At 41.2% G+C, this 22428-nt stretch overlaps 1 protein-coding gene across 7 annotated transcripts in view; it reads right to left on the reverse strand.

Moving 5' to 3' along the window:
• The window catches only part of IL1RAPL2 (interleukin 1 receptor accessory protein like 2), a 415901-nt gene that overhangs the window by 105923 nt on the left and 287550 nt on the right, over window positions 1-22428 (reverse strand). For all 7 annotated transcript variants that reach the window (XM_075435782.1, XM_075435786.1, XM_075435780.1 and 4 more), the window contains one exon: window positions 6594-6668. In XM_075435782.1, the coding sequence (XP_075291897.1) occupies window positions 6594-6668 (75 nt within the window). The remainder of the gene's footprint in view (window positions 1-6593; window positions 6669-22428) is intronic.

The following is a 22428-nucleotide window of genomic DNA, read 5'->3' on the forward strand; positions in this document are numbered from 1 at the left end:
GAGGGGACATTAATCCCATGTCTTCTCTGCCCTTAGTCCCACCTCCCCTCCGCTCTGCCACTCAGTGCACACAGACCTAGATCTCTGGCACGACAGGGGTAGGGGCTATTCCACCCGGACAGAATAAGGCAGTAGGATATGATTTGGGGCAAGACTGTCACCCATCTCACCCTCCAGCCTCACAGCAGGCAAGAGCAACTGAGTCTCGATGGATAACTTTCAGTCTCCTCTGTGTAGGGCACTCAGTGCACAATTCAGCCACTTGGATGGGGGGCCATTAGCCACTACTCCACTTGAAGTACAATTACTTTTAATAATATTTATGGACTACATTACAGGAGTAATATTTATAGACTATTCTGACAGGAAAAGGAGCTGTATCTTGAAAAGTTGGATTCAACAGAAAAAAAAATGGTATTGCTGACTGTTATTGTATTTCCCAATCAGAAGAAATACAGCGCAGATATAGGTAATATCACCTCCTATCAAGGCTGTTCTTTATAAGCTTCTGGCTTCATATGCTTATGATTTTGCACTGATTGATCTGTTAGGTGAAATCAAAGCTGGGATATTAGTTAATTATCTTAATCAGAGTTTTTTAATTTCGGAAGACAGGAAGGGGGTGGGATCTACATCAAAAAGTCAGACATTCTCACAGAATGGGTGAAGAGAATCGGAGAAAAAAGATACTTACTTCCTTCCATCCCCCTTCTTTTCACCCTAAGAGAAGAGATATCCACTGTGATGGCCAATAGTCTTCACACAACAGATTCCCAGGAAAACCCTCCAGAGTCTCATCAGGCTATAAGCTTTCAGAAGAATCAGTCTGAACTTGTTCTGTGGAGACTTGGGCATCAGCTGTGGAAGCCCAGCACGCCTCCGTGCCCATATATGGCTCCCACTGGGCTCTGAGAACTCCTTGCAAATGTGTATTTGGGCTGCCACCACATTCCATACAGAGTGACAAGAGCTCCAAATCTCAATAGAAATAGCAGGGAGGGGGAAAAAAAAAAAAAATCTGCAGCCCTGTCTCCTCCTTACCCTCTAAGTTTTAATTTTATCCTCCTCAGATATCCCTTCTTGGTCTCAGCTTCATCTTTCTCCCAGTTCAGCCTCTCTGCTCACTCAGGGCCCATTTGGGTCAGGTCAGAGCAGAGGGAGCAGGAGCAGCACAGGGAGAGAGGGCTGCTGCCCTCAGAGAGGTGCAAAGCTCTGGATTTGGCCCAGCTCACAGAAAACCAGATCTCCACGTGAGAGCCCCTGCTAAGCCCTAGGCTGGAGAACGCCTGGTGGGAGCTGAGGGAAAGAAAGGCGCAAGAAAGGCATGTGGCTACCAACAGCTAAGATACCTGATTTTCCTGTGTGCCTGCTACATTCCTGAGTACTCATCATATGTGACCAATCAATCAAAAAAGCAAATCAAAAGGCACCTGTACAACACTGGGAGGCCTGACCACAGAAGAGTATCGGTGCTCTTTTCACACCACAGACACACTAATGAGAATTCCTTCCCAAGCTTGCTTTCAAATCACTTGCTCCGTTTGAATTACTTTACAGTTCAAAATTTCTGTATTGTTTTTTGTTCAAAATCACCATCCTATTCAACTAGGATGTTTATCAAATAACTTTATCTTCAAATAGGAAGAAAGCATGATTTAATCAGCAAACCAATAATGACAGACACTGCTGGATTGTCTTGAATAGACAGGCTTGGTATGAAATTGTGTCTTTGAAAGATCTTGCAGATTTTTTTTATTATTTATTTTTAAGAAGAGAAGTAGGGTTTCAGTGAAAATGAAGACAGTGGACAATGAATGTAGCATCTTAAAAACATCAGTAAATGCATGGATTTTCACTTCCCACATGATTCCTCCAGTCAGTGCTTCAAACAAAAAGGTCCCCCTTTTTTTTTTCAAACTATTTTTATTCTGTTACCTCACCTGTCAGCAGATGCAGCTTTGTAGATTCCCTTGCACTTGTTTTACAGTAGCTCTATTGATCTGCTTAATAACTAGTCCCAAGGAATTGCACTGTTAAATCTTTTAGAAACAAAATCTTTCTGAACAGGTCAGCTATTAGGAAAAATAAGAATCCTCATAAACTATGTTTTTTTCTTTCCTCAGCATCTTTGGAAGCAGATAAACTACCTTGACAAACATGAGTTAAACCCCTTGACATTTTCCATGTTCAGTAAATGAATTAACACAGATGTTTCTTATTTTGTTTTCTAAGACTCCTGTTACATCTCTTAAGTAAAAGCCTGAAAACAAAACCTGTACATAGTTGAAAAGCAAATGATACATAAATTCAATTAATATAAACACAAATATGCAAACATTCACTCCGGTCTCAACTAACTCATTCATAAAGAAAAGACTAACTTAACATTGCAGTCACTGTAACACTTGGTACAGAATTAACAGGCAGACTTAGTTTCTATTTTGATATTGCATTTTTAGCTTTTTTGATACTCTGTGGAACACAGGAGTGTAAAATAGCAGCCACAGTGCAAGCTAGATCACTTTCGGAGCTGCTTATAGATATACTAGCTAGATACAGCTCCTACAAGATCCTTGCAGATCCTTGTCCAGCCAAGAATCAGCAGAGCTTAATTGTGCTTCCTTTCTTCTGGATATGCTCATGCCCCTGCCACGCTGCTTTTACACCAGCTGAGAGCTGGCCGCGCAGTAACTCACAGCTACCTGTGAATGAGTCAGATTTAGGCTCCTTGGTGCTACCAGAGCTGTGCAAAGGAGCTAGTTCAGAGAACATACCCTGTAATCATGTAATCAAAACAAAAAGGATTGGTTATCTTTCCTTCCACATGCTCAAAGCATTAAGAATGAACTAAGGTAGCTGGAAAAGAATTAAAAAAATAAAGAAATCATCAGAGTGATGTACCAACATGTCATCTTAAGACCTATAGCACAGCATGCTCCACTTACTGTCAGAACAGCTGTATGTGAAAATAAATAACAGATCTTTAAAACTTACTGCACCACAGCCTCAAGAATTCTGATTGGGGTTTTGATCTTTACATTTCTAAATCATATAAGGAGTTCTCCAACCTCAGGGATATGGTATGAACAATCCACACACACGCTTAGGTTTATATGGTCAGTCAAAGCAACAGCAAGCTCCCGCTCTAAAAAAAAAATGGGGTCTTTGAACAACTACTTTGAATCACACTGGCATAAGCTTTAATAAATTCACATCTGGAGCTTTACATGGGAGACAGTCACACTTTACAGAGTTTGTAGGAGTACAGAGTTACAGCACAAAACTCTTCAGATGCAGTCCTGAGGGCCTGCTGCTAAAGCCACAACAATCTCCCAGGCAGAAGACCTACATGTATTTTGGATCATACTATCTAATTTGATTTTAATGTCATGAAGACAACTCAGGGATATCTTTTCCCAGGAAGAACATCACATTATCACATTAATGTAATGGATTTGCAAAAACATATAGTATATAGTGCCAATAAACATTATTTGTTAAAACCAAGATATAATAAGATTAAATGTGCTGCATACTATGCAATCAAGAACTGTTACTACACACTGACCCCAATACAAAAAGCTTGAAAACAAATAAAAAGGGATTTTTTAGTTTTGTTTTTGTGAAAAGGAAGCAGCAAACGAACAATAAAAAAAGTTCTGTCATTATTTTCTAGGTTGGCCCAGACATGAAGTGATTATCTGACCTGGTAAAACATCTGAGATAGTGGAATTGGTTTGGACTCTTTCTCTAATCCTCTGGGATGCACTTTTGTCCTCCTGTTCATCCTCCTCTCTCTAGCTCTATTTCTCCAGCACAAGCAAATACAGAAAACAAGAAGGAAGCAAATTCCAGTTTCTGCTTCTCTCTAACCTTGACAGGGTTGGTTTTGATCTGTCACATTCCAAAAGAAAACGGAAAAAGCAAAAAGTACATTCATACTCCTTAAGAAGAACAAGGCAGGCTCTGTGCCATGTCTGAAGCCTGAAGGAACTCTTTTATCCATTGTCAATAAGAATTGTGCATACCTATTTTCATTTGAATCTTTTTTTAAAAGCTGAAAGCCAAAAGGTGAATACTGAAGTCTGCAATCAGGTCAAATAAGCTGCTAAATAGTTAGGCCACTGCCTAGAGTTCTAGGAAGATTTTGCATTGCTTTGTGCTAATCATTAAGGATAAAGACAGTAAATAATTATTAATCTCCTCTGATTACAAAGACAGCTACTTCTTTAAAGACTAATTTTCCAATGGAAATCTGAAACAATCTCTGCAGAACAAGTAGATGGACTAAACTCCATTTCTTTTGCAGTTTTGTGGCATGTTCATACTTGCACAACCACTGAAAAAGCAGGCATATCGAGTGATTTGTTCCATGGGCTAAAGGCCCTGTAAAACACCGAATCTTTGCTTTGGTTTCCAATAACATACTGAAGAATGTCACTTGTTCAAAACTCCGATGAGCTTAACAAGATTTCAGAAAAGTATTCCAGCAGATGACCTTACATACAACTTTCTCCTCTGTTCCTTTGCTGCAATCAAATGAGTCGCTTTCCCGCAAAGCCCTAGCGCGTCTGGAGACCGCAGAGGCCAGCACAGCCTCCCAGCCCACAGCTCCAGGTGGCCTCTGCCAGCCAAAGGTGCTCCTTGAGAATTTTCTAGCTCTACCTATTTGCCATTTAAATCAAGAGGGAAATCAAGAAAGAAATAAGTTCAGGTTCTTTCGTAAGCATTAATCTTTTACACATAATATGAATATGGTTTAGTGGCAATAACCAAACCTATTAACATATCAGAAAAAAAGCTACATATGTAAATTGCCTCATCTTAGGGGACAACTAATGGATTACATTCCAGCTATAAAGACTCAAGATTTATATTTCCCTCTAGAGATATTCCAAAATCCTATTACTGAGACATATCTCCAAGGAGAGGAGGGGGTTTGTTTGTTTTCTTTTTTTTTTTTTTTTTTAATCAAACCTCTTTTTAATCAGTCAGAACAAAATGTTTTCACGCAGAAAAAAAGAAGAAATCCAGTGCAAAACCAACAGAGTCCTGACGGAACAGGGGAACTTGGAAAAGAAAATGAAGGTGGAATAAAAATGCAGGCAACAAAGATGTGTACTCTTTGAGTGCCTTTATTACACAGACGTATGCAGAGACAGTTTGCTCCCAAAGGAAATCATTAGAAAGTTGACTTTTAAGAAGCTGGTCCAGGAGACTGAATTCATCCTTTTGGGCTGAGCCAAACTTCAATGACTGTGTTTTGCTGTTAATCCTGGTGAGCTTTTGACTATGGCTTCAGACCCACTTTGTTTTCCCCTTTTAAGGCCGATTTCTGCTCAGCTACAGATATGCGAGTCCTGCGGAGGGGAACCTGAATATGCACATACGCACCTGTCTGCAGAATTCATCTGGCACTGGCTGCTTCCCAGATCCACTGCTCTCTTCTCTGTGAAAGCCCTTACAGACTCCTCAGTCAATTCAGGAATATGCGAGAAAGCTAGTATTTAAGCTTAGCTAAGGTCACAAATGATTCATATTCTCACCAAGATTCAGCAACCATCTTCAAGAACTCAAGCCCCATTTTTAAATACTTCATCGCACCTTAAATGTTTCTTTGAAATTGTTAGGCACCTGGTTTAAGGATAAAGAAGTGCTTTTGTATTCTGCTCAAGTAGGACCCTGTACGGTTTCACAAAAACAAACAAACAAACAGCTTTACCACATTGTTATCAGCCCACTCAAAATGTTTCATTTTGACCCTGTTTGCCTTTAAACACCATTCCACCACTGAATCCTAGCCAGTGTGGGTATGGAAGAAAGAAGAGAGTCAAGCTCAAGGAGGAAAATGCCACAGCTTCATCACAGAGTGAATAATCCACATCTGCAATACATCTCTTGTACTTTAAGCTCATGCACCACAGTCCTCAACAGCAACTCCAATTCTGCCTCTCAAAATCAGAAATCTATTTTCAAGTCACTGAAAAAAACCTCTGGAACTTCAAAGCCGAGCAGTTCTTTCTGCACCAAGATGCCCCACAGTTCCCCAAAGTTAGCAGAACTCTCTAACATTGGAGTTTCTCAACATGAGAGAAAATACAGGCTGCCAGCTGAGATTCGGAGCTGTGCATTCACAGAAGAATATATAACAGGAGTGAGAAAAGCACACAAGTATTTTAGTCAACAGCCCTTTCTGGTAAGCATTGAGAACAACCTGAAAATGCACTGGTTTACATTAACTTTTAAAGGAATCAGCACTTCTTTTATGGGAGTATCTGTCTTAGGGTGAACATCAACTGATCAATACAGCACCAATGTAGACATATATTACTCTATCAATCATACATCAAAAAGAGCAGCAGCACTTTATATTTAATACCCAATGTAACCAATTAATACTGCCATCCCCTGATGTTACACAAGTTCAGTCCCTTAAGTTGCCATGGCAGTAAATTCTACAGTTATAAATGAGAAGCTGCAAATTTATTTGTATGTAATAACAGTACCACTCAACCTTTCTTACCACTTTCAATTTTTCCCATCTGCTACCAGAGTGGAAGTTTAGGATCTATTATTCCCAGAAGGGGACTTACCCAGCTGGACATCTATAACAGTTGGCTGGTTCTCCATGGGGAACAATGGCTTTGGAGGTTTGTCTGTGAGTAAAGCTAGAAAAGAAAATGAGAAAATGTAATGGAAAAATTGAGACCAATGACCGCAAAAGAAAAGCTCTGTCATGTAAGCAATCAAATGTTTGTACACTTGATGGCATGTAAATATTTGTTACGGAATACGGCTGTTACACTGCCAATGTGCTACCACTTTCCTAGTGGCTGTGGTGGCTCACTGATTGAACAGTAATGAGCTATTTCAAGAATTACATTTTTAATACAAAGCAGCAAAACAAACTCCAATTCTCACTTTTAATCTACATATAATAACTAGATCAAGCATTTAGATCCTCACCTCACAAAGTTAACACACTTAATTAAATTGAAATGCCAACCAAATCCATTTCAGTGTGACCAGTCCCAACACATCTTTAAGCTTGCCCAAAACAGTATTTAGTTGCTGAAAGAAAACTTGCACATAATTTTGTCTGATGGACCCCAGCAGCTTTACACCTAGCTTATACTCCCACCCAAGCAGGTGGGGCACCCAGGCCTGCTCAAAGCCTGAGTGGGGATCCTGGGTTCTGCTACACAGGAGTATCTCCATCCGAGGGCAGGGAACAAAACGCCAGCCTGGTCCTACCAGGTGACTGCTCCAGCCACCAGGACAGATGGTGGCGGACACCACCACTGCTGAAACGCACAGCTACAGACTTAGGCTTCATGACCCGCTTTGAGAGCTTAGTGCCGGGCTATGCAGATAGGTTTTGTAAGTTTGGGCTAGCTTGAAATAAATGTCTGAGTATTCCTGGAGATGGGGAGAACTTTTTTTAATCAAATATAGTATCTTGTTCCACAGGAAATTAAACATTTCAAAATTACTCCAAAACTTTTCCAGTTAAAATTCATCACCTGAAATTATTTGAGTTTGTAAAAAGAATTTGCATTTTTCAGTAAAAGACCAAGGAAATTACCCTGATCTCCTCACAAGCCTCAGCACTTACTGATTTGACAGGAAACCAGTCTACCCAGCGGTTTGGCAGCTGAAGCTGAAAAGTGTCCGTGCCTGGGGCAGCAGGTCTCCTCGAACCAAGCAGAGGGAGCATGAGCTCTGCAAGCTCCTGGCCTGTGCTCCCAGCTCAGCCTAAGCCCTTCATATGCTGGGAAGGCATCTCCCCCTTAGTCTGCTTCAGCATGTGTCAATGTTCAACGCACCTTCCACAAGGCTTTAAAACAAGCTGGCTGAGTGGCTGAAGCAGAGGGGCAGCAGTCACATGTTTCACTAATGTGGATAACCAGCTATCAAACAACAGCTGTGTAAAACTGGAGGCAGCTGAATTATTCTGCTACCAAAAAAAAACCCAAGAAAAAAAAAATCACCAACCTACAAAACACTTTTACATCCACATCTACAGAAAATGACAAACTGCATTAAAGAAATACCTGTTTGATTTTGCTTTACAGTTGACACTGTTTTTTAAACTCCTTAAGAAGTGATTGTCAGCACAGTTCACTTCCCCAGTTCCATTTAAATGAAAATGGGGTTCCTTCCACTGATGCCACTGCCATGCTTTGCTTATCACAAAACAGGCATATCAGTAACAAGCAAGCAGCCAAGATTTCAGATCAAAATCATGTGTGTGTGTAAGAAGAACTCCTTGTACAGCTTGCCCACAAGGACAACACAGGAATCTCCAAAGTGATTTAAACAGCATGTAATTAAGGCTAAAACCACAAGCAGGCCTCAGAATGAAAAATAAATAGGAAATTCTGTTCATGAGAATTTAGCAGTTCAAAAATGCTCATGCGATGCAAAGTCACAAGATTGACACAGAAGCAACATCAAGGCTACCTGTACAATCACGTTATTTGGGGATTAGTCTGTGAGTAGGAACTTCTGGCAGAAACAAGTAATTTGCTGTGCTAATGCACCTAAGTCATCTGAATGTCATTACAGAATAAGACGAAAGTACTGCCAAACCTACATCTGTACGGATGGCCTAACTGCTGGCTTTTTAAGGAATTTCGATCCTAACCAAAGCTGAAAACTTTTGGGCATCAAACCCAAGGGACTTTGGAACACATTCCACTAATGATTTTTTAAGCAACGCTTGCTTTAAAATTGCTAAAAGCTTTTGAGACGCTCTTCCTCATAAAATCCCATTGCATCCAAGGGGAGATGGGTAACTATTTCTTCAGCTTCTCCACAAACCCCACCCTAATGCAAACAGTAGGTTTGTCACTTGAGGGTCACACCTGCTTCGAGCAAAGCTCATTCCCAACACTCCAGGACAAAAGTACCTTCTTCAGGAAGTCCCAAGACGCTGATAGCCAGAACATGTGGGAAGGGGGAACATGAGACTGAGACTACATTTTCAGTACTGACATTTTTGTGTTCAACATGTCGAAGTGCTCTGCTTTTCTTATACTCTTCTTCGTCACATGAAAACCCCCTGTCAATAAATAACAAGTTAGGAAGAAGCAAGAGCCACTAGACTAGAATTACATTAGCTGAACTGTAACCCACTGCCAGCTATAAGGAGGACCTCTTCATAGGTATTGCTTGCCATTTTCTCTCAACTCACGATGGAAAATTAAAGGTAGTGCTGTCTGGCGCTGGCATCTGCTCAGGGGGAACCTCATCACTAGAGTCACAACCTGACAATATTGCTTTTCTGCAATTCTGGCTTCTTTATTGGTTTTCATAGTGTCCAGGCAGGCTTCCTCCGAGCGCCTGCTGGAAGGAGAGAGGAAAAGGAAGTGCTACAAAGGTATTAAAAATTTAACAATATGTTCCTCATTGCCTCTGTGCAACTGAGGTCAGTAACTTCTTACAAGAACGAGCCTAAAATCTCTAGAAAACGCATTTTGGCCTAGGAAGCACAATTCAGACTTCTTGGGAAGGTAACACGCTGGCCTGTATCTGACTGCAGGAGTACCCCAGATGCTCAGCACAGCGAGAAGAGCTGCTGCCAGAGCCCCGCAGCTATGGGCTGCAGCTTCCACAGGGGCCTGCTGCAAAATCCGCTGCAGGAGTGGAAAGGTCACAGCAGCTGCAAAAGGGGTTGGGGGTTTAACGCCAGGACTAACAGAATCAAGCCCTTTGGCCACACTATGTCAGAACAAGCAACACTCTCATCAACCCTTTACAGGACTCCTTCAGGAGACATTATTATGTGTTTGAAGTTCAGCACACACACAAGACCTTATGAATCAGAAAGGCTGAAACAGAGACCAGCTTGATAACGCAATTCTAAACAACGTGATATACCAGCTAAATTTTGTTTTGGGTGGAAACTTTGGGGGGGGGGGGGGGGGGGGGAGAGAAAAAAGCCCAATCCCCCCAAAACCTTGCATCCCAGTTGAGTGTGATCCTTTGTACTTTGTGAAGAGCCTCAACAGCATTCCACTTTCTGGTATATTACCAACACTTTTTTTCTTAGCTTTTTTCCTTCAGTTGTCAGGCTTTTGTTGCTACCTTTAGGATTTTCTCATATTATTTTTCATCTCTGGTACTAAATTGTACTCTGTGTGCATCGTAGGACATGAAGATAACTTGTTAGGGTAGCTGCATCCATGCTGTGCCAGTGTGCTCAGGCTTTCCTTGCTTAATGTTCTTTTCATATTTCATTCCCACCTGCACCCCTTGCAACTCAATCTGACCAAGGCTTCCCCCTGTCTTCCTTAGCTTTACTTGCAGTCTCTGGATGTTTTCTAAATGTGCTCCTGCGTGTCACATTTTAAATGGTTTCATTTTGCCATATTGTTCTTGAAGAGCAATCATCACAGTGAACTGGCAGCCTGTCAGAGCTCTTTAGGTAGGAACTGAAATGGCCCAAAGGGATTTTGAATCGCGAAAGCAGTGAACTGCTAGCTCTTCAATGTCATGCGTGCTTACAGAAAACAAAAGCCATTCTTATTTTAGAGGTCAGACATCAGATCACTTATTCACCTTATGAAATTCACTTTTGGTCCTTCTTAAACAGTAAGGCAATACAAGGTATTCTCAGCTATGAGGGATTCTAATCTTTCATGATCTCTGTACTTGTTAGAAGCCCACAAACAGCCTTCATTCAAATGCCCATTCCTCTAAGAGAAGTTTCCTTAATTCTCAGGACAGTTTTATAGATGTGCAGCACTATGATTTCCAGTCTTGCTAGAAGGGGAAGCAGAACAAAAAGTTAATGCTGTTACTGTATCAATATGTCTTTAATAAAGCTAACAGTATTACACATTCTCATCTAACTCTTACTTCACCTCCCACAAAACCACTTTAAATTAAAACAACTAAATGCACTGCAAACACTCTTTCTCTTATTAAAGGTACAGCAGTACTTCTGCAAAGAAATATGAATATATCTCAATAACTGTCACTGGAAGAGCTGTCTACTTTTTTTTTCCCAGACCCCATGGAACATGCCATGCCCTGGGCTGCTCTGGGCAGCAATACTTCACGCAGTGAAGCCACTAGAACAAGGGTGATATTAGTTCCCCAAAGCAACGATTCCTGCAGCCACACAGACAGACCTACTTCTGCAAGACACTCGGTCTGACGATGCAGCACACTACAGGGTTTCTTCACCCCTACTTGTTGTTCTAGGATTTCATCCCATGCACAGGCTGGGACAGCTTTGGTGGCATTTGCTCACCCAGTGTCAGCTGATACAGTACACTACTGAATTAAGACTGAGCAGAGGGCTCACACGGGGCTTCTGTGCTTTGCCCCCAGGTAATGCCAGGCATGCTACCTGGGGCACCGCTTGAAGTCACAGGCGCTGCATGACAAGCTGGAAAGACATTTCTTTACCCAGAGGCACCTGGCAACGCGCACGTGCCTCCCATCAGAGCCTGGTGGACATGGCCAGAGGCTGTTTAGCAGCCAGACTGCTGGAGACTGCTTAAAGTGCTGTTTCCTCCCATGCTTGTACTCATCCCCTGAAGAACCTAATACACAAACTTTAAAACAATAATAAAGTTGTTGTGATTTCAACAACAGTTGCCATGGGATTTTTCCACAAGAGATTTAAAGGCACAGTGTCGTACAAATCAACTCACCGATCTGATCCTCTGCAACTGTTCGTCTAGCTGCATTTTCTTTCCCAGAACATATGATACTTTTATTGTTTCTCATAGGCACAAGGAATATGCTGTCCCAGGAGAAGTGCCTCAGAAAAGCAGAGAAGAGACCGGCAAAAGATTAGGTCTGTCCAACTAGTTACACAGTGGTCCTTAGTAGACAAGGGAGAGCACGACTTGCTGCACAGGGCAATGGACCAACTGAAGAAGAAAACAGCCTTGAAGGAGCAGCTCCTGCTTCAAAGTGCCAGTGCAGCATCAGAGCCTAGAGGCCCATTTCTTCCCACCACAGCTTTTCTGTTTCAAAAATCTCTCGCTCTGTATTCAGACACATATATGACACACTAATGAGTTCTCCTGAAAAAGCACAAAGCAGCTGAAAACAAACAGCCTCAGGATATCATTACTTAGGGATAAACAATGATAACCAGCTAGAAAAACTACCAGGCATCCCAGTAAGCACCAGTTCCTTCACAGTTTGCTGTTTGACACAGCTTTATTTCCTTACACTATTTCCTACATTCCCTCTGCAGCAGCCTCACAGTACTCTCCCCACTCCAGTCACGACTTCTTTTACGGCAACCATGTTGAGAGACAGACAGCCCAAGCTGTTGCTACAAGAACACAAATCTCTTACTGCAATTTTTGCATGGCTCAGCTAAACACAACTTCTGAATTTAATGCAAATCACCTTCCCCCTGTGCCATGGGCAAAGGCATGCTCTAAACCAACAGGCATTGCCTGTGCTCCACAGACCTGAGCTGCTGCCAGCGCGAAGGCAGTCAGCAGCAGGGTCATGCACTGAAATCCAGCTGCTTATGATGTAAAGGGCCTCTTTCTTGTGACTCAGCACCACTGGAGTGTTTTCCAGACCAGATAACTGCTCCAAGGCATATGAAGGCAGAAGGCTAAAAAAGTTAATTCACATGTGTCATAAGAACTGGTCGAAGGCTGGGGAAGGGTTTTCTTCTTCTTCCTCAGGGTGGATAATGACTTTTTCTCTTCTTGTGATAGGCACCCAAAGTACATTTGCTGTTCTATAATTTTGCAGTTGATATACCTCCTGGACATCAGTTCATGCAATTTGCAATGATGAAAGGAACAATTATCCAAATACGAAGCAGAATACAGATAATCTAACAAAATTGTTTCAAATCTTCTATGAGACAATTACATGCCAACCTACTTCCTTCAATCAAAGAATCTGGCATTTTCCCACCATTAATTAACACAGAGCCTCTAGTATCATTCAATCAAGATTCTGGCTAACCTTTTGACAGCAGAACTGATCTCTTTGCATAGCATCCTCTGCAGCAAATGACAGCATGCCAAATCCTTAATCTGAAACTAGCTCGTACCCGAAGTCAAGCTTTTGTTCACTCCTAGTTCAAATAAACATGCTTCCAGGCATGGCTTAGGTCTACTTTGGCATCTAAAAATCTTGGCAGTGACATTGCAACTTTCACACCATAGATGAAAATGGAACTAACTGTGTGCAAAACACTAAATCAATATGTTAACCAGAGGGCACATGTTGCTAAGAGCAGCTCAGCATTATACCTTTTAAAAGATACCTACCTAGCTCCCTTTGGCTCATCTGAAATCCCAGTTTGTGCCAACAGATTTCTCAATGGCTGACAATAAAATGCTTCAGGCCTGACCTGCTACCACTTTTTCTTTTAGGTTGCTGCTTACACCTAAGCAAATGTGTAAGCCAACTGTGCAGATGTAAATGTAAATGTGACAGCTATAGTCTTGGCTGCCAGGGACTGAACTGCGCACTTGCAGAGTTAAAAGACTGTCTAAAGAGCCAAGGGCTCTCACCTGGACGTGTAGTAAGTATACCTTGTGGACTGAGCCTCTCACACACGTTCACCAGCAAGTCCTGCTACCAGATCAGAATGATCGTTTTTCATTTTCTTGGCACAGCAGTAAATTACCACACAAGGTGAAAAGCAGTGGAAAACCACATAAAGCAACTCATGCATAAAAAATGTAACTTTGTGAGGCTGTGTTTATATGGGGACACCGTTCCCTGATTAGCTGTATTGTACTGTGTGCTAACAGTCAGTCAAAACACACTTTTTCAGCGTCCAGCTGTTTGCTGCCTTTCCTTCACAACAGTATCAAGCTGATGAAATGATTGCACCTCCATCCGTCATTTGGTGTAACAGAAATTAAGCCACTGCAACTAAATGTTGTCAAAGGATAAATGTCTCCACCTCTGAAAATAAACACTGAACACTTTTTCTCAATAAACTCAAACTCAACAAACTCAAACTCAACAAACTCAGAATTTGTGTGGAAGCCAGGAGTCATTAACCAGCGGCAAAGAGTTTTTCTCTGTTTATTCCTGTTTGAGCAGGAAATGCATCTTCTGGGACAATGGCCAGAAATGATACAGCAAGTGGATGCCCCCCCTGTCACCATCATCATGAATATCACTTTTTGAAAACTCTACGCAGGATCACAAGTGCCTTAATGCACTGTTTGGTCTGTCTCTGTGGGACAATTTTCTGCAAGAAGGAGTTTAGCATTTTTATATTAGCAGTAAATAATTGGAATTCATCACATGAATTCTTTTTATGACATAGAAAGAAGGACAACACAATCACAGTTTTAAGGAAGACGCTGTGTCCGTGCTGAAATGCAGCTCGCAAGGGAAATGAATTCTGAGGCACTCAAATGCTCTTGGATCATTACTGGTGGTTTTGATTCTAACCCATTAAGTCCTCAATAACTTGGAACAGACCCATGTTTGACAGGTCATACTACTGGCACTAAGAAGAAGCTGGCCATAACTGTACTCCCCTTGACTTTGAGAGCAGTCAAAATCCTAAACAACTAGCTGTGTCTGTCCTGTTCTCGCCAGCTGCTCCAGTAGCTTCTGCTGCAGGTATGACCTTGCAGCCCATGGTAACTATGTGAAATTACTAACAGCAGCTGGTAATCCCAGGTGTGAAATAATCTCTGAAGAAGAAGTCTCACTGCCAGTCATCCCACCTGAGATGTCTTCAGCTACTGCACACAGGGTGCAATCAGAGTGCATGGAGACAGCCAGACTGCTGTGGAGAGAAGAGCAGAAGCATCAGGTACTAGATGCACTCTGTTGAATTCATGGAAATGTGAAGAAAAGTGAAAATGAACTAGATTTTGGTTTGGGATCTCCTAAGTTTTCAGATTTGTGCAGGACCTTTTTCCCCTTCTCACAAGGCAATCAAGTCATGTAGGGTTGTAGAAAACGAAATGGTGAGATTCTGGTGGAATTTACGCAACAGAATATGACTTGGGAGGACTGGTGAAGTAGAATAGAAACAATAGCATAGATTGCACATTACTGAAGCACAGATGGCAAAATCCCACAAAATCATCACAAAGAAATTACAACAGGGCGGAACACTTCACACTACTGCAGTATACACGGTAAATGCCAGTGGCAGCTGACTTATGCATCTCCTGATGTGAAACATTCAATGACACTGACGGTATGGGTTCCTATCAGTGCTGTCATCAGTGTCATTGCAAGGTGGGTGCTGGCAAGTACAATTCTGTGTTAGCAAGGCCCTCACTGTACTGATGCTATCACGTTTCCTTACTCCTACCGTTGCCATACACCTTTCTCTTCACTGCATTTCTAAATTCCACAGATTGGATTAGATTATGCATGATCATTTTATCCTTTTCCTAAATGTGGATCATGCAGCTTTCTTTTATGAAGCAAGCATGAGTTTCCTCTGAAGTAGAGAATAAAGTGTAATAAATTGTTACTAAATGCATATTACATTTTCCTGCAATATAATTCATGAAAATCTCAAATGGAGTGTGCTTTATTTAATGAAGGGAGTGTATTTAACACAAAGGACACATGATTTCATCTGCACTCAAAATGTTTCTCTTGGACTCTAAGCAGAAATAAGATGCTTGAAATTACCCTCTATTTCAAGGAGATTCACAAAGAACATTTTATGACATTTTATCTTCTAGCTTTTTTAATTCTTTTTTCTTTCTGTCTTATAAAAAAGCAAAGAAGTGGTGACGGATGAAGCCAGATCCCATCATCCATCTTGAAGGGACAGCTGGAGACTCTGCATGCCAATGAAAGCTATCATTCTTGTCAACCTGAAACCAGAGTACCAAAAGCCTGCAGTCCACAACCAATTAATATTCCATGGTTACCCTGACCACTCGTGCACAGTGAACTACTGGACCACAGCACAGCCCCAGCAATATGAATTGATTGTGGAGTAGATTTTATGTGTTGTTTTAGCAAAACTCAAAGCAATCCATTATTCTCTGAAACGAAAAGCCTTGTATTAAATATGGATAGTGTCTCAAAAGAGAATTACTGTGGATAAGGAATGCCAGCTGAACTAAGTACTAAGCACCTACAGTACTATATCTAGGCAAAACAGTGGGTGCTCTTTTTGGGCCTGGGAAAAGCAGTCTCCAAGCTCAACTGCAGCCTCCAGCCAATGCAGGCCACAGTCTGGTGAAGGAGGAGCTGGTGCTATTTTGTCATCTCTCTTCTTTTGCTGTTTCAGGCAACTGCATGGCTTACCTGTGCCCTGAGATAGCTCTGAGTCAAAACCTTTGTTACAGACAAAACATTTCTGTGTAGTTTTTAAAAAAAGAGGACAGAGCTACTGAAGATCAACATTAAAAATGTATTTCACTTGAAGTCTCAAAGGCAGTAGAGACCACTTAAAACTTGTACTTTGGACATGATTAGATGTTGCACAGCGTAACAGCTCAGCCTGCTTTGATGTTCAGCAGGACCATTACAATTTCAAAGCAGCCCTACTGCAAACAATTTTTAGATGGAATTTCAGTTGTAAATTTTCTAGATTAATGACATTCACAAGTAAGAAACATGGACACTGCTGTTAAGTCATCTCTTGCCAATTGATTTTGCTCTGTAGGGGTTTAACAAATAGGTTTCACTCTGCCCCATCCAGCCTATTAATTCTGATGCATTCTTTGGATTAGCACCCTGGCTTCAAAAGCGTGCTACAGTGATGAAACATGTTACTATACTTGACAAGGAAAACCTTTCATAAAATGTTTACGCAATTTTTATGCGGGTTCCTTGTCTCTAATTTGCCTTCAAAAGCTGCAAAATATGTTCCACCAGGTTTTGCTATTATTTTTTTCATTTTACCACTGAAGAAGTTTTCAATGGTATTATTCACTAGGCACATGTAGCATTGTGAAAAAAAAAATTAGGCCAAATCATGTCATTATTGGTTGGATGAGCAGGAAAATTAATGAAAGCAAGCATAATACAGGTATGTAAAGAAATCATAGATACACTCGCTACTCTTCATCCTGCCTCATAACTAATGATCAAGAAAATGTAAATCTGATGAAAGACAATGCTTTATGAAACGAAGGAGACAGTTATCACATGAAATGTGTCATTTTTTCTGAGGCTAAGGATTTAAAAGAATTAACAAAAAAAGTAGCATTCATAGAAATCTCTCGCGGGACAACCCACGTTCAGTGTCAGCAGTGCTGGCTTTCGCCGTTTTCATCAGAGTTTATAGCAGCTGATGGGAAGCACAACAGCCCCAGGTGACCACTGTGGGACCGAGTCCTTCAGTATCAGCTACTATCAAACACAGGAAAGTTTTCTGATACGAAAATGGAATTTCTTTTTCATAAAAATATACCAAACATGTGCAAAGCACTGCTTGAAAGAAAGATGCTACGGGAAACTTCATGGCTTTGACAAAACAAGCTTCAGACAAATGATTCGCGTCCTAAGTCAGTGGGCACACTCTCACCCCCATGCATCAGGTTTACAGGAGGCAACTACTCAACAACAGACATGTAATATTTTAAGACTAACACATTACTTGAAAATGTTTCATGGTCTGTGGAGATGCAAAGCTTGGCAAGCAAACCTCCAAGGGGATCATGACTAATGGCTGTATAGAGAGCTACACATACAAAAAGCACGAGGACAAATGTCATCCCAGTGCCCACCGGTGCATCTCTGTGCAGTCCCGTTAACAAGCCCAGTGACATGCAGCACAGTTAAGAGGAACAAATTAAATTCCCAGTGAAACAATTCAAAGACCCTACAGCAACACTAAAAGCAATGGAACAGAGTGAAGACATGGCCAAAAAAAAAAGTCTTTGCGACTATACTTATTTTGAATCTGTGTGGCCATTGCTAAGCTGTCTGTCAACACACCAGACATTTATATCAGAGGACCATAAAATAAACTGGACAGCAGAGTAAGCGATGGATTGTACCTGTCCCAGAGGTCAATTTGGGCACAGGTTATACGGTATGCAGCAGAAACTGTAGGAGGGCCTAGCTTCCAAATCCCCTGAAATGTGAGATTAAACAATCCCACAGGCACTTCAATTGGCTGCAGATAAGGATTTAATCCTTCAGTATGTTTCCGCCATCCTTTACTAAAAGATGGAGATAATCTTTAAATGTAAAAAGAAAAAACATAGAAAAAAACAATGGAACCCACCCTATTTTCGTTAACAAATCCACGCCAAGTTTCCTCTCAGCCAGGGCTGTACACACAACGTGCGTGGGCAGGGGAGCTTGCTCCCCCTGGCTTCGGTGCATGTGGCAGTAGGAGCTCTCTGTGACCGGTGCATGGGCGCGACACCGATGGGCTGCCCAAACACCCAGGTACCCCATCAATCTCTGCCTGAACTACTTGCATGTATGCAGGCTCCTGAGAGGGGTTTTCTGGTCTCCTGCAATTTCTCCATCTGACTGTCAGGACAGCAGTCAGCACTGCTCCTACTCCTCAGCCACTGGGACACTGTTGGTGTCCCAGCTTCTACATTTCATCCCAGCTTCTACCAGTGTCTCAGCTTCTACATTTCTGCTGTTCTCAGAGGACCATTCGTTACCTAGCTTTTCGGTTTTCTGCTGCTGTTTTCCAGCAGTCAGATATAAGCTTTGTGCTGGGAATGTAATTTCTGAGAAATTTTTCATGAATTTGTGTCAGCTTGTTGCAACGAACCTGCTTGACACTTCGTTTTCCTGCTGAAAGTGTCTTCCGTTTGTCATGTGTTGAAGCAATTTAAGATTTTGCTTTGACATTTTCAACAAGAGAACAAGATGATTCAATCTGTTCTAGGTAGTAACTGCCATTACATTTAAACTACATAATTCAAACAAAACTCAACATACTATTTTGACTGCCATTTTATATCTTACCTGTGATTATGTAGTACTACTGCCCCAACTCATGGAACGGTGTTCAACCCACAAAGTCACTCAAAGAAGAACCTCCCCCAAATTTTCCAGTAATGCCACCCTGAAATTTTAATTTCTTTCCGAAACAGTATTCAGTATTCTTTCTGCAACAGCATTCTTCAGACGTGCCTTTATGAGGCGAATTTTGAGAATTTTGGCTTTTGTTCCAATGTAAAATGAAAGCAATATCTGAGAAAAAAGCCCCCACAAATTCCCTCCTAAATAAAAACTAGAAATTTCTGACCATCTATAACACTTCCGTCCCAAAGGATGGGATGACTGGCTGCTGGAGAAGCTGAGCACAATCTCAGCAGTGACAGTGTAGGAAACAGTAAAGGCTGCATTACTTGTCACATCCATCATACGGTGACAGCGTGATAACCTGCTCCGGATACACGGCATTATTTTACCTACCACCTACCCCCATTTGAAAATTCTTCTCCGTTTTGTTGTCTGCTTTAAAATGTATTATGCACCACGTCCAGTTCTCTCTAATCAACATGTACATGTCCACTAACTCCTTCTGATGCACAACAGTTATCAATCGTGTTTTATTTATTACAGGACAAAAGATTATTTCTTGTTCATCGAGTCTTTTACTTTAATTCTAAGGCATGTTTTCTAGAAATACAGAGCAACATTTTAAACTGAAAGATATGAGACGCATAGCTAAAGAGCATGACAATTTCTCAGGAGACGAACAACATTCGGATTAATAATTACAGAACAAAGTATTTTAGCAGGCTAATATGGAGATAATCTAAATACAGGATTACAGGTGGGAAATTTCACTTCCTCTCCCAGATTTTAATTAATAATTAAAGAAAATCTTTGTGTGTCAGCACACTTGTAAAATAAGCACTATATGAAGATCAATCACTTATCTACTAACTAGATGATATCATTGCTTTTTACAGAACTAGTGGATTAAATAGAGAAAGAAAGGGCTGGGGTTCGTTTGTCGTTGTTTGGGGGGGGGGGGTTAGTAGTAAAAGCATAGCAGTATCTTAAAAGGGTTGGATCACAGACGCAAAACCACAGTGCAGCAGTAATGTTAGATCCGCTTTTAAGGCAGAACGTCTGTCTTAATCTGTTGTTATTCTCAGATTGTGTCTTAAGACTACTTTTTGTACCACGCTTCTGTTGACTATTACCCATCCAGAGATGGGTCTCTATACGTGCATTACTGATATCACAACAAAAGAGAGTATTCAAATGCAACTGCAGGATTGGGCTCCATTTCAGCTAACACACCAAAGCAAAAGTCAGAGACCTCTCCCAGCCCTTGGTATTCATCTGCAATGATGTGCTTCCTTACCACCTTACCAAGGTGCTGTAAAGGGATCTCTCACACTGTACTGGAAATAGGCAATTTTGGTTGAACGCATGGTAGGACTATTTTTAAACTGCTCCAGAGCTGACATTTAGGGAATTCTGAGTTGTTGCCAGAAAGCTTCTTTTCTCCTCCTACCTACTCTCAGGTTAGTGTATCTCTTTCTGTTGGTAAATATGCACCTTTGTATTCAAAAGTAGTCTAATCTGGAGCTGCATAAAACAGTTAAATTATCAACACCATATACTGATCCTGAAAGAGGTTGAAAACTCCAATGCAATTTCGTATCAATGGAATGGAGCCTTAAGCTTTTCCGTCTATGAATGATGAGCAACATTACTTCAAATGACATCTTTTGTCAGAGTTGCTTGAGCTAAAGACAGAGTGAATTCATTTGTATAAATTGTGGCTTTGCTGCTAAAAGATTACAAAAATACACAGTGCTATCCTTAAGTCTCAAATCATTAATATAGTTAAAATATGCCATCTTTTCCCAGGAAGAACAGCAAGTCCTTAAAACACTATCATCAATCACAACTAATTCACTAAATATACAATTCCAACACCAATAGAAAAAGAAAATAGAGTACAGTATATCATGTGTCACTACATCAAACATCTCTACTTTTCAACGGAAACTGCAAGTCAAGATTTCCAAGGTTTGTGAAATAGATGGTTCGTAACTGAATTCCTGTTCCACTGGGATGAGCCCTTTGTTTGTTTTCCACTTGTCTGATAGATCCAAAGCTAGATATTTTTATTTGGAAAAGCAAACAAATATTAATTCCCCCCCCAAGGAAATGTATGTCTGGATGCTATAGTTTAGTCATTGAAGTACTTTAAAAATGATGAGCAATCAAATGGATGTTATAAAAGACATTTTGATTCCTCAAAGCCACACATGAACTGATCTATTGGAATTACACAGATTTTACACTGCCAGAGTGTCCAAAACCATTGCAAGGTCTGGGCCAGGAGTCCACTGTACTGTACAAAAAGTTCCTGCCCACTGGTACTATCTTGTTTGATTTAGATCATCATCTTATCAGTTGTATTCTCATCATGTTACGTCATGGTTTGGAGCAATGAGCATTTCACTATGCAAGACTGAAGGTCACACTAACAAAAAGGAACACTAATGGGGTGAAAATTAATATCGTGGGGACAATAAATCATTCTTGGAATCCTATTTAATTGATCATTTTGTAGCTGACCTTGCTTCTGCAGAAGTCAATGGCAAAGCTTCCATTTCTGTGGATATGAACAGGATTGGGTCCTTTAAAGTATGGCATGTTTTATGAATGTTGAAGGTAGCATATTTTACACTAGAATTTTCTTAATTACTTCTCAATACAAAACTTCACCAAGAGTGCCAAATTGCTGTATAAAAGCACCCTATAACATGGTACATTAATTTAATACTTGATACATGTTCCTGCTAGTAATACTAAATGCTGTCACTTTCAACACACAGATGTCTAACAGAACACATTTTCTCCCCCTATCTTCTCCCTCAGTATTTTCCTCCCAGATTTTACAAACAAGTGTCATAAACTACCGTCTCTCCATCTTTGGCTGGCAGCCTGACATTTCCTTTAATAACACGTGAACTACCTCTGAGGCAACCAGAGTTCTCCCCGAGACCCAGCCCCCAGCTGCACAATGCCCACCACACTAGGACAGAGGACCGAGTGACAGGATTTATGCTTACTTGAAATGGAAACGAACCAACAAGGATTATTCTGCAGACATATTTTTTAGGTTAAAGAACCTGGCTTAACAGAGTCTGACGTGAGTCATGAGAGAAGCAGACAGCTCGGTGTCAGGAGTCTCTGTGCTCGCCTTGACCATGGTGGCTGAGGCAGTTGCCCTTTACCATCACCGAGCTGAGCGGGCCAGGGCAGGCAACCTGGCTTGGTAGGAGCTTCAGCTGCATCTGAGGAAACTTGCTTATTCTCTCTTTCCTAATGTTATCTTAACTCAAAAGATGTCACTGTCTCTTTTGTACACTGATTGCTGCTAGTCATAACAAACAGGCTTTGATGAAGTGTTTTCAGAGGAGCACGTGTTTCCTTCTGCTGCTCTCATCTGCTGTATCAGCACATTTGGAAAAGCTGGATCAGGGCAAGTGGCACCCACCGAGGAATGCTCTAAAACTCAAAATCTTCACTCCTGTG

The sequence above is a fragment of the Opisthocomus hoazin genome, chromosome 14, assembly GCF_030867145.1.
Source record: "Opisthocomus hoazin isolate bOpiHoa1 chromosome 14, bOpiHoa1.hap1, whole genome shotgun sequence".
NCBI classification, from domain to species: domain Eukaryota; kingdom Metazoa; phylum Chordata; class Aves; order Opisthocomiformes; family Opisthocomidae; genus Opisthocomus; species Opisthocomus hoazin.